At 48.2% G+C, this 12,860-nt stretch overlaps 1 protein-coding gene across 1 annotated transcript; it reads right to left on the bottom strand.

The window, feature by feature from the left end:
* Window positions 1-319: 319 nt before the first annotated feature.
* LOC310768950 (homeobox protein Nkx-2.4-like) lies at window positions 320-8,811 on the bottom strand. The gene is made up of 2 exons (XM_083627927.1): window positions 8,405-8,811; window positions 320-4,047 (listed from the first exon to the last, which is right to left on the bottom strand). The coding sequence occupies exons 1-2, from the start codon at window positions 8,661-8,663 to the stop codon at window positions 3,503-3,505; spliced, it is 804 nt and encodes a 267-aa protein (XP_083484053.1). The 5' UTR covers window positions 8,664-8,811; the 3' UTR covers window positions 320-3,502.
* Window positions 8,812-12,860: the final 4,049 nt, after the last annotated feature.

The following is a 12,860-nucleotide window of genomic DNA, read 5'->3' as shown; positions in this document are numbered from 1 at the left end:
GGGCTATTATACGCAATCCTGCTTTCTTTCTTTCTTTCTTTCTTTCTTTCTTCCTTTCTTCCTTCCTTCCTTCCTTTCTCTCTCCCTCTCTCTCTCTCTCTTTTGATAATAATTTTTATTAGTTTTCAATTAGAATCCAATAATAGCCTCATTATAAAAATGCCAAATTATAATACAGTTACTAATACTAATCATTCAGATACCAAATTATATAATTTAGGTGCCCCCCTAACCGCAAGCTAGAATTTATGGTTCTAACTTACAGAATACGCAGAAATGGCGAAACTTACTGAAAGACTAAGAAATCAAGATAACAAACTTTTTATAAAAGAATGGGAACGGTTTATTGAATATTTACAGATGAATTGTAAATGGGTAAGAACATTGGCATGATTATTGTAATAACCTGCAGTTTGATAAGAATATATATTTAAAGCAGATGAATAAATGAGCAAATCAAGTTAATGTGGATATGCAGAAGATTTAAAAAAAACTTTCCCTAAATAATAGCAGCAAACGTGGATACTGTTTCAGGGTGGAAAAATGACTCACCACCGATATTTAATGAGTATTTCTTCCAGAAAATTTGAACAACTGCACTAGTGTCTGAATGTGCTTCTTGAGAAATTGTTCTCCACTGCAAACAAATTTGTTGAGAAATGGACAGTGCTCACAGTGTTCCTGGCATAGCGTATTCCAGGATGACGTTTGTGCTGCGTTATACGTTGCCCAGTCTTACAATATCATATAAAAACAACATTTGGAGTAATACTTGTCTTTTATCTCAGCGCAACACTCAGGTTTATGCTGGCGCTGTTTCATCTTTAGCCTTGTTTTTTAAAAAGGCATAACTGGGGTTTTTTAAAAATTGCTTTTATGATACAGAGCACACGCCACATACACCAAATGTCATGCGTACAGGTAATGTACCTTACAGCAGGGGTCGAGAATTTCCAGACCCCAGGCTAATCATGGTTTGGCAGAGTGTACAATTCGTAAAACTTGCAGGATGTAGAACACATCCATAGTAAACGAATGTAACAGAATTGGACAATCTAAAGAAGGGGACGCTATACCTTTAAAGCACATTTAAAGCTCATTATCTCCCTCAAAGAATTCTGAGCACTGTAGTTTAACCCCCACCCCACCCCCTGAGCTAGTATTCCCAGCATCTCTTAGCAAACTACAATACCCAGAATTCCTTGAGGAAAAGAATGTGCTTCGAATGTGCTTTCAATGTGTCTAGTCTGCGTGTGGTCTACAGTTTCCTCAGGTGAGTTCCGTATCCAGAGGCAACCTGAGGTGTGTTCTGATTGTGTTTGAGCTCTGCCGTAAGGCACCAATGTACCCGGTCTCTCCTGAGTTCTCTTAAATGTTGTGTACAATTTCTTTCTTCCTGCATAGCAATCGTCAATACTTTTATGTACCAGAGGATGCAACGGCAAGTAGTTTCACGTCTGGGCAACTGCTAGACAGGCAGCATCCCAAAGTGTGCGCCTGGTCGGTCCCTGTTTCCAGGAGGTTTTCAAAATCAAGCAGATTTTTGCACAATTAAAGCGGATTCAGGCACTCTGTCACCACAGCGCAACAAGCAAGCCCTGAGCTGTCACCTGCTATTTGCATCATCTAACAACAAATTATCTCCCGCCCGCCCCCCAAAAAACCCTGGTAGTTCAGTCAGAGGCAAATTTATCTCCCATCAGCCCCAGCCAGCATGACCAATGGTTAGAGATGGTGGGAACGGCAGTCCCGGACACCAGGCCAGCAAAGTCTGGTCTAAAGAGAATTGACGTTCCATTTCCCCCCCGCTCACTCTTGCCGTAATCTGTGCTGATTTGCTTTCGACAAAGCAATAAGAAGGGAGCCTGCAGAGAAATCAGCAAAAGCCATTTGACGGATCTTTCCCTTTTCCCAAGAAAGCTACAGCGATCGATCCTGGAGCACCAATCGATCGGAAGCGCTGGCTGATCTAAAAAGCTGCAGCTGAAGCACGTGTCTGGTCCAAGCAGCGAACCTGTTTTGTTTTTGCGGGGTTTAAAATGGTTTGGGACTTGCTGGTTTAAGTCTGTGGGTAGCTTGGCTCCTCCTCATCTTCCCACCATTATTTCTCATGATGTTTTAGTCTGGTCTCTTCTGTCTCAAAAGCCAAAAAGCGCCAGAGTGAAGGTTAGAGCAGGGGTGGGCAACCCTCAGCCTGCGGGCCAAATCTGGCCCACCATGTTGTCTTCCCCAGAGAACTCCCACTTGCCCCATATTATTATAGGCGATGTCTGGTGTGGGGCAGGTGGAGACTTCGCTGCGCTGGCTGCTCACCTGTCCATCGACTGCCACCCTTAGGGTATCGGATGATTGACAGAGGAGTGGTCCTGCCCACCTATCAGAGTTGGCCCTATCAAAGATCTGTCCTGCCAGATGGAAAAGGCTCCTCACACCTGCGTTCAGGTGAATGGGGTACTGCCCTACCAAACTCAGCCTGCCTTCATCCATCCTGCCTGCCTTTTTACTTACAGGGCTTAGTGAGCAGGAAGAATCTGTGGCAGAAAGCAGTCCAGAATCAGAGGCAGAAGCAAAGGCTGGAGAGGAGGAGGGGGCAAGAGGCAGAGATGAGTCAGGCTGGTGAAGAAACCAGGGAGTTCTGCCCCTTCTGCTGTGACAAGCTCCCCTTTCCCCTGAACCTCGTTGCAGAACCAGGAGAGGCCTGAAGAGGGCGGAGGAGATGTTCGCTTCACACAGGCGCAGTCTCTGATTGCTTGGGGGAAACCCTAGAGAGGAGGAGAATTAGGCAGCTGTGGGAAGCGGGGATTTTCAGTCTCAGCAACTGCAAGACCTGCCAGAGATAAGTTGCTTTGCCCACTAGGCCTGAGCAGATCCCGTTTTTGTCAAGAAAGAGTCCATTCCAACTTGCATGGTGTGATTTACTGCTGGCTCGCTAATGACAGAAAGCAGGTTTTGCCCTGGCTCCAGTCTTGCCATGTCTAGCCCTGACCTGATAAAGTAAAGGTAAAGGGACCCCTGAACGTTAGGTCCAGTTGTGGCCAACTCTGGGGTTGCGGTACTCATCTTGCTTTATTGGCCGAGGGAGCCGGCGTACAGCTTCCGGGTCATGTGGCCAGCATGACTAAGCCGCTTCTGGCAAACCAGAGCAGCGCATGGAAACATCGTTTACCTTCCTGCCAGAGTGGTACCTATTTATCTACTTGCACTTTGACGTGCTTTCGAACTGCTAGGTTGGCAGGAGCAGCGACCGAGCAACGGGAGCTCACCCCATCGCGGGGATTCGAACCGCCGACCTTCTGATCAGCAAGTCCTAGGCTCTGTGGTTTAACCCACAGCACAAAAGCAAATCTGAGCTGGTTTCAGAGAGGCCAGCCTGACGGCACACAAGTCACATCTGATGCCTCCGTCCACTGGGTGCTACCGGTGCGACAAGACAAGGCAGCTGTTTGCGTAGGCTGTCAGGTGCACATCACGGCCTGGTCCAATCTCGCTCCCCTTCCATCAGCTACCAGGGCTTGCCGAACGCAAGACTGCTTTCAGCAGCCTTTGTGCTGGGCTGAGAGTCGGCGCTGGAACTGGGGCTGGCGGATAAGCTCTGGGTGCTGGGTGCGAGTCCGGGGAAGGGATAAGGAGACCCTAACAAGGGCTTCTCCTCCATCAGAGACCCGGCAAAACCGTAACCCCCTGGGTGTGGCGGAACCACACCGTTGTCGCAGGTTCGGTGTGCTTCCTGCCCCGGGTCGGCCTTGGGGTCCTGTTGCTTGCCTTGCTTCTTCATCTTGTACCGATGGTTCTGGAACCAGATCTTCACCTGGTTGGGGGTGAGACGGGTGATGGTGGCCAAGTGCTCGCGCTCTGGGGCTGTCAGGTACCTCTGCAGCTCGAACCTCTTCTCCAGCTCGTGAACCTGGGCCCGGGTGAACAGCACCCGGCGCTTCCTTTTGGACGGGTTCCCGGTGAAGAACGAGGGCGGCTTGATCACCTCGCCAATGTAGCCCAGGCAGTCGGCTCCGGCTACGCTGAACCCTGATGTCCCCACATACCTGGGGACTGGGCGGGGGGGAGAGAAAGAATGAGAGCAAGTCAGGCTGTCATTCAAAATCAAAAATTATCAGTCGTACCTTGGAAGTCAAACGGAATCCGTTCCGGAAGTCCGTTAGACTTCTAAAACGTTCGAAAACCAAATCACAGCTTCCCTGTTGAGGGAAGTTTTTAATGTGTGACATCTTAGCGTATTTTTGGTCTTTGTGGAAGCCGCCCAGAGTGGCTGGGGAAACCCAGCCAGATGGGCGGGGTACAAATAATAAATTATTATTATTATTCTAATTGGCTGCAGGAAACTCCTGCAGCCAATCAGAAGCCACGGAAGCCCCGCCGCATGTTTGGGTTCCAAAAGAATGTTCGCAAACCGGAACAATCACTTCCGGGTTTGCGGCGTTTGGGAGCCAAAACGTCCGAGTACCAAGGCGTTTGGGATCCAAGGTATGACTGTCTTTTTATCTTGTGTTTTTTTTTTTTTTATAATATTTTTATTTTTTCCATATAAACACAACACAACAAACATAAACATACAAAGACAAAAACAGAACAAAAAACATGTATCATTTCATATCCTAATTTCTTATACCTTTCTTCCCCGACTTCCTCATGCCTCCCCTTTCTGTATTCCAAATTCTTATCGATTGTTCAGCGAATCTTCCCTTATTTTAATTTAAATTTAGACTATTCTTCCTTATTCTCCTTGTCATAACCATTGCTAATAGTAACCATTTACTTTCCAGTCCAACATCATTCTAACTTTCATTAACTTTGTAATATTTCTTTAAATAGTCCTTGAATTTTTTCCATTCTTCTTGCGCTGCTTCTCTTCCCTGGTTTCGGATTCTTCTCGTCATTTCTGCCAAGCCCATGTAGTCTATCACCTTCATCTGCCATTCTTCCAGTGTGGGTAGCTCTTGCGTCTTCCAGTACTTCGCAATGAGTATTCTAGCTGCTGTTGTAGCATACATAAAGAAATTTATATCCGTCTTTAACACCCCTTGGCCGACAATACCCAAGAGAAAGGCCTCTGGTTTCTTGGGGAAAGTATATTTAAATACCTTTTTAAGTTCATTATAGATCATTTCCCAGAATGCCTTAATCTTCGGGCAAGTCCACCAAAGATGTGTCTTTTTATCTTGTGAACCACCTTGAGATCTTCAGCTGAAGGTGGTATAGGAATCAAATAAATAATCAAATAATAATACTCAAATGCAGAGTCCCATTTTTGGGTGGTGGGGGAGCTCTCTATAGCATGTGGATCCTTGCAAATCCACACTATACATTTAAAGCAGCGGTTCCTCGTTGTTTTCAAACGGTCACTCTCTCAGCCCCATAAATTCATCCGCAGTGACCCCTGTCCAGTAAAAGCATCATTCGGAATAGCGGTTTGCATGACCCACCAAGGAAGCACAATAAAATTCAAAACAACAACTAATTGTGCAACTTTTCAAAATCTACGTATTTTTTGCTCTATAAGACTCACTTTTTCCCTCCTAAAAAGTAAGGGGAAATGTGTGTGCGTCTTATGGAGTGAATGCAGGCTGTGCAGCTATCCCAGAAGCCAGAACAGCAAGAGGGATTGCTGCTTTCGCTGCACAGTGATCCCTCTTGCTGTTCTGGCCTCTGAGATTCAGAATATATTTTTTTTCTTGTTTTCCTCCTCCAACAACTAGGTGCGTCTTATAGTCTGGTGCATCTTATAGAGCGAAAGATTTTTAGTTTGGTTAATTCAACAAAAGTGATGCCCTTGATCCAGCGATCAAAAGCCCGGTCCTCATTTTAGCTCAGCTGGTTAGCAAGCGGTGCTGATAATGCCATATATTCATATTCAACGCACCTTAAAAACGCACGACTTCCGCCAAATAATCCTGTAATCAGTAGGTCAAATAAATCTTAGCTCCATGAGAGGGAAGCTATGTTTGTCAGAATTCTTTGGGGGTGCTTTAAGCGTGCATTGAATATACTGTGGATCTGTAAGGATAGGATGGTGGGCCAAGTGGGCTTTCTGCCGGCAAAACTCCGACACCATTTCCAATGCGAGAGATACTGGACTTTCACTAAAAAGATAAGAACACAAGAAGAGCCTGGCTGCAGGATCCGGCCAATAGCCCACCAAGTAGAGCATGCTGTTCTCACAGCGGCCAGCCAGATGACTCCAGGGAACCAGGACAAAAGCTGATATTATTTCCCCCAAATATCCCTAGGAATTGTAGCTCTACCGGCCCCGTTCTTTGTGGGAAAGAATATGTTTTATTTCATAGATTGTAGAGTTGGAAGGGACCCCAGTGGTCATCTGGTCCAACCCCCTGCCACGCAGGGATCTTTTGCCGAACGAGGGGCTCAAACCTACGACCCTGAGGTTAAGAGTCTCGTGCTCTACCGATTGAGCTATCCAAAGTGAAATTCTCCACTCCATTCAGTTTCTTCCCATGTGCAAAACCCATAATCAGCATCCCAAGCCACTGAGCATGCTCAGTTGTCATAGGGTTGGGTTTTGGGGGGCTGGGGGGGAGTCCCCCTTAATGTGTTTCCCCACAAATCTAGGGTTCCCCCAAGGCCACTGATACGTCCCTCCTTGGGTGGTGAAAGGTGCTGTTCTGACTACATACAAATAGACATGAGGACAATGAGTTTGATTTTATTATATAAGATTTGGTTAAGTACAATACAGTGGTACCTCGGGTTAAGAACTTAATTTGTTCTTAACCTGAAACAGTTCTTAACCTGAGGTACCACTTTAGCTAATGGGGCCTCCCGCTGCTGCTGCACGATTTCTGTTCTCATCCTGAAGCAAAGTTCTTAACCCGAGGTACTATTTCTGGGTTAGCGGAGTCTGTAACCTGAAGCGTCTGTAATCTGAAGTGTCTGTAACTCAAGGTACCACTGTAATGTATATTTGTAATCTATCGGGTTGTCCTAACTTTTCTTCCAAGGAGCGCAGAGTGCTTTCTGTCCTCACAATGACCCTACGAGGAAGGCTAGGTGCAGGCAGAGGACGGGCCATAGATCAGTGCTAGAGTGCAGGCTTTGTAAGCAGAAACTGTGGAGAGTTGCTGCTGCTGCCAACCTGTGTAGACATTACTGAGCCAGGCCATTGGTCTGTCTCAGTACAAGGCAGCTTCCTATGTTGTTTCAAGGCATAGCTGTCAACGTTTCCCTTTTTTTAAGGGGAATTCCCTTATTCCAAATAGGATTCCTCGCAAGAAAAGGGAAAAGTTGACAGCTATGTTTCAAGGCCACCCAGTGAGCAACCAGGACTGTTTGGTCTAAAAGTCTAACCACTACACCACACTCCCTCCGTACATAATAACAACTTTCCGACATTCTGACCCGTTCCAGTGCAGGGTTCCCCTAACTTCTGATAGCAGGGGGATTCAAACTGTAGCTTCAAAAATAGGGGGTTGACTTTTTGAGTGTGCAAGAGGCATTCTCTGCCACATCGAACGTAGGCCCCATTCCTGGTTGGAAGGTGGCAAGACCGGGGCAAACCTGAAAGATTTAAGACAGATAAAAGAAAGCCCTTCTTCACGCAGAGCGTAGTTCACCTGTGGAACTCCCCGACACAAGAGGCAGGGACAGCCACAAACTTGGATGGCTTTCAAAAGAGGATTGGACAGATTCATGAAGAAATCTATCGGTGGCTACTAGACCTGATGGCTCTGCTCTGCTCCACACTCAGATGTGAATACCAGGAGGGAAGAGAGAGTTCAGGTCCCGCTCTCGGGTTTCCCGCAGGCTGGCCACTGCGAGAACAGGACGCTGGACTAGGTCGGCCATTTGGGCTGATTCAGCTACAGGCTCTTCTCATGTTTGTAACTCCTGCAGGGGTGCGACGGGCAGCCTCCTCCGAGAGCATTATTCCACCACTTGGCAGTTCAGAAGCCCGCCGACAGCCCCACACAAGTTGCCCTATAGACATTTTGCTTTCAAAAGTAACAACAGCAACCTATCTGACAGCTAATAATAATAATAATTAACTATTTGTACCCCGCCGATCTGGCTGGGTTTCCCCAGCCACTCTGGGCGGCTTCTAACAAAGATTAAAAATACATTAAAATGTCACACATTAAAAACTTCCCTGAACAGGGCTGCCTTCAGATGTCTTCTGAATGTCAGGTAGTTGTTTATCTCTTTGGCATCTGAAGGGAGGGCGTTCCACAGGGCGGGTGCCACTACCGAGAAGGCCCTCTGCCTGGTTCCCTGTAACTTGGCTTCTCGCAGTGTGGGAACCGCCAGAAGGCCCTCAGCGCTGGACCTCAACGTCCGGGCTGAACGATGGGGGTGGAGACGCTCCTTCAGGTATACTGGACTGAGGCCGTTTAGGGCTTTAAAGTTCAACACCAACACTTTGGTGTACATCACTTACATGAAGGGTAGGGTCCGTCCGCGGTGCCAGAGGCGTACCACTCTGCGTGGGCCACCCCGTTCCTGAAGTTCTCCTGGGGGTAGGCGGGCAGCTCTCCTGGGCCTGGGAATGCCCCTGGGTAGCATCCTAGCATCGAGTTCGGAGGCAGGCAGTTGCCGATAGAGAACCTGGAGCCCCCCAAAGGAGACTGGTGGGTGCCGGGCATAAATTGGGCAAAATCTTCCAGTGCCTCTGCAGCAAACGTTTTGAGGTCCTCCATGTGGACGGATTATTCCTCCCCAAAAAACGATGGAGGATTTAGAGCTGGATGCTGAGGTACCCCCCCACACACACTCTTGACCTGCTATTCTTTCCCACCCCTCTTCCAGACGGACTCTGCGCAATGGTGGTGATTCAAGGGGCCTTCTTCTCCTTTTATCTTAAAGTCTGCACCTTATCAGGGATTTAAGTGCTCCACCTACGGCAATGGAGGTGGAGTGGGTGGTTGGGTGGGGGCGAAGGAGCCAGCCCCTCCTCTCCAGGAGTCTAACCAAACAGCAGGAGCGAAGAAGCAGACAGTCCAAGTTAATGGAAGCAGGGAATTGGTTTGAGAGGGGAGGCTCAGTTCCCGAACCTTTAACCTGGGACATCTCGCTGGCATCACGGCAGATAAAGGTAGGGCCTACCTGTCCCTGACGAGGCATGCTCTCTCCAGGCTGCCACCCGGATGGCCGTACATTGGGTGCGGGATTTCGTTTTTGTATTTTAATCAGGTTTCTAGTCCTCATGGCTGCAAAACTGGCATAATTGCGAGTGGGCCATGGCTGCCGAGATCTCGGAAGCCCCAGAGGAAGTGGAGGATTGTCAGTGGTCAGAAAACAAGGCGGTGGTCCCCCATCAACCAAATGACTTGAGCAAAGCTAACAATTGTATAAATTGCAGGGCTTTGGAGTCCTCCGAGGAGCAGCGATAGTTCGGACAATTTCAAATGACGTTCACAGTTCTTTAAGCCGTAGCTGCGACAGAATTAGTAGAATCCGCCTCTTAATTCTTTTTAAAATAGGTGATCATTAAAAAGTAATCGAACACTCATAGAATTAAAACAGTACAGAAAGATCTATTTAAGAATGCAGATGCTGTAACTACGAAGACAGCAAGGAGGTGGAAATGCACGTATTTGGGAAAACAACCTGCGCAAAGGCATTGTTTTAGGGAAACGGCATTGCAAAAAGGTGTATATTTGGCAAAATGACATACAGAGGGTGGGTGGGTGTGTATTAGGGGGGAAATGCACTAAGATATTGATCAGTTTTTCCAGGGACTTCTTGAAAGTCCACATGGAGCCTGGCAAATAAATATCCTCTCACAGGAGGAGGCGAGGGGAAAGGGCCCAGCTGGCCCAAAATGTCAGCTGGCAGCCTGGTGTTCTAGGTTTGTAGGTAAAATGAACGGCCACATTTGCCTGTTTTTGGACTAATTTTCTGAAACAGTTCTGAAAACCCTCTATTGGTTTAGACATTTCTCTTCTGGTTTTTTTCTTCCTTTTGTTGGTCTGGGGAGTTAAATACACGCCATTCTTCCATCCTTATTTTTTTAATAATTTTTTAAATTGGTTTTTAAACAAATGCAAAAAAAAAAAAAAAAAAAGGAACCATTAAGCAATTCTTGTCCCTTTTCACTTCAACTATATAATATTTTGTAAACCCCACCCCACCCAACCCAAACTCATTCCATTCAATAGGGGGGATGTTTGAGGGCAGAGAAGTCTCTCTCTCTCACTCTCTCTCTCTCTCTCTCACACACACACACACGGGTTCATTGTGCTTGTGCGACCATTGTTCTTTCCATGGCAAGAACATATCCGTTATGGAGGAATAACTGTGGGGCCGGTCAATGGAAAGGCTGTGGATGAGTTGGGGTCTATTTTTCCCCATCGTGAGCTGAGAGGTCCTTGATAGCAAACCCTTGCTGACCTCTGTCCCAATGTGGATCTGAATCCTGCAATCAAATGGATCCTGGCTGACCCTCGTCTGGGTGGCCCTGGGCTGGCTGGCTTTTGGTACGCAAAAAGTTGGCTTCCTAGCTAGAGCCTTCTTGGAGCTAGACAAATCTCAGAAGGCCGTCTCTGCACTGTGTGTGTACATCAGGATCACCCCATTTTAAACATGGCTTCCCTCAAAGGATTGTCAGAACCACCATTTAATAAAAGGAGCAAGAGTTGTTGTTGTTTAGTCGTTTAGTCGTGTCCGACTCTTCGTGACCCCCTGGACCAGAGCACGCCATGCACTCCTGTCTTCCACTGCCTCCCGCAGTTTGGTCAAACTCATGCTGGTAGCTTCGAGAACACTGTCCCACCATGTGCGTGCTCCATAAATCCCAAGGGTATGGGGAGAAGATCAGATCACCATTCTGTCCCAGCCGCGGCATGTGGGGCGGCCCCGCAGTTTTGTTTGTTTTTCAATTGACCTTCTTCCGGGCTTTCAAGAGCAATCAGGCATGTGGAAGCGAAGTACAGTGGTACCTCGGGTTACATAGCTTCAGGTTACAGACTCTGTTAACCCAGAAATTTTACCTCGGGTTAAGAACTTTGCTTCAGGATGAGAACAGAAATCGTGCGGCGGCAGCAGGAGGCCCCATTAGCTAAAGTGGTGCTTCAGGTTAAGAACAGTTTCAGGTTAAGAACGGACCTCCAGAACGAATTAACTTCTTAACCCAAGGTACCACTGTATATCCCACAAGGCAGGGGAGGTTTAGGACAGGGGTCGGCAAACTAAGGTCCGAGGGCTGGATGCAGCTCCCCAGGCTCATAAATCCAGCCCGCACCGCGAAGCTGGAACCCGCCGCGAAGCCGAGACTCCCGGCGATGGTGACGGGATGAAGAAGCCGAGCGGTGGCAGCTCTGCCAATCAAACGTTGTGCCTGGTTTACCTCAGCACGGTGCAGGGACGTCTCTTCCAAATGCAGCAAGTTTGATTGGCAGAGCCGCCGCCGCCGCCGCCGCTCGGCCTCTTCCTCCTGCCGCCACCGCCCTGGTGCTCCTGTGGGCCAGAGAGCGGAGTGGATGAGCTCTCTCTGCCTACCTGCTGTATGAGATGCAGTAGCGGCATCGGTGGCGTTGGGGGGTGGGCAGCGGCAGCCCCCGGGAAGCGCAGCACCTTCTTTCTCTAAGCGGGGAGGAAGCCCATTTCACGGCACCACCGCCAGCCCTTCGGTGAATGAGGCAGGCGGCAAACCAAGAAGGTGGCTGGGGCTGGGGGGAAGAGGACTACTTGCACCCCCCACAGTGTGCATAGGAATTCGGTGTGTGTGTGTGTATATATATATATATATATATATATATATATATATATATACACACATATACACACACACACACACACACACAGTCATACCTCTTGTTACGTTTGCTTCATGATACAGTGGTACCTCGCAAGACGAATGCCTCGGAAGACGAAAAACTCGCAAGACGAAAGAGTTTTTTGTTTTTTGAGTTGCTTCGCAAGACGATTTTCCCTATGGGCTTGCTTCGCAAGACGAAAACATCTTGTGAGTTTGTTTCCTTTTTTAAAAAAACCGCTTGAAGAGGTGCAGTTGCGACTGACCATGCTCCGCAAGATGAAAAACATCGCAAGACGAAAAGACTTGCGGAACGAATTAATTTCGTCTTGCGAGGCACCACTGTATGTTTTTTCAGGTTGCGTCCCACGGGTTACTTCCGGGTTTTGCCACTCGCGCATGCGCAGATGCGCAAAATGTTGTCACGCGCCTGCACAGAAGCGGCGAATTGCGTCCTGTGCGTGCGCAGACGCGGGTTGCGTTCCTTTCAGGTTGCAAACGGGGCTCCGGAACAGATCCCATTCGCAACCAGAGGTACCACTGGAGAGAGAGAGAGTCTGGCCCTCCACAAGGTCTGAGGGACCGGCCCCCTGTGGAAAAAGTTTGCTGATCCCTGGTTTAGGATGAGAGTTTTCCTAGATAGTTACCTAGATGGGGCCGACGAGCCCCACCTGCCCCTCACTTCCCTCTACAACCTGTGCAGAAACCGCCTTCTTGACCTTTGGACCCACTCTTAGTCTAGTCCGCTCCATCTGACTGCAGGGTGGGGCCCAAAGGTGGACAAACTACCCCAGAAGGAGCATGATGTGTCACCCACCAGATGCATCACCCCTCCCCTAACACCACATCGTCTCTGGAGGGCATCAGCTTGGGGAAAAAGGTGTCAAAAGGGAGCCATGTTATTTTCTGTGGGTCCACTAGGAGGGGGTAGAAACCAATTTTCTGGTTTCTGATCCCTGCTGGCATTGAGTTTACAGACTCTCTCGACATAATGGCTTGCTTATATTGTATACACTTGAAGAGTTTTACCAGGGCAGTCAGGCCTAGCCCTTCTGATCAGAACTGGCCTGGCATCCAGGATTGTGTTTTGATCTCATGATGCTGCCTTGCAAATGAAAGATGGCATAGCCCCTGTGTATGT

Source organism: Podarcis filfolensis, assembly GCF_964270895.1.
Source record: "Podarcis filfolensis genome assembly, chromosome: 8".
Classification (NCBI taxonomy): domain Eukaryota; kingdom Metazoa; phylum Chordata; class Lepidosauria; order Squamata; family Lacertidae; genus Podarcis; species Podarcis filfolensis.
The sequence above is the reverse complement of the archived record's forward strand: the minus strand, read 5'-3'. Positions and strand labels throughout refer to the sequence as shown.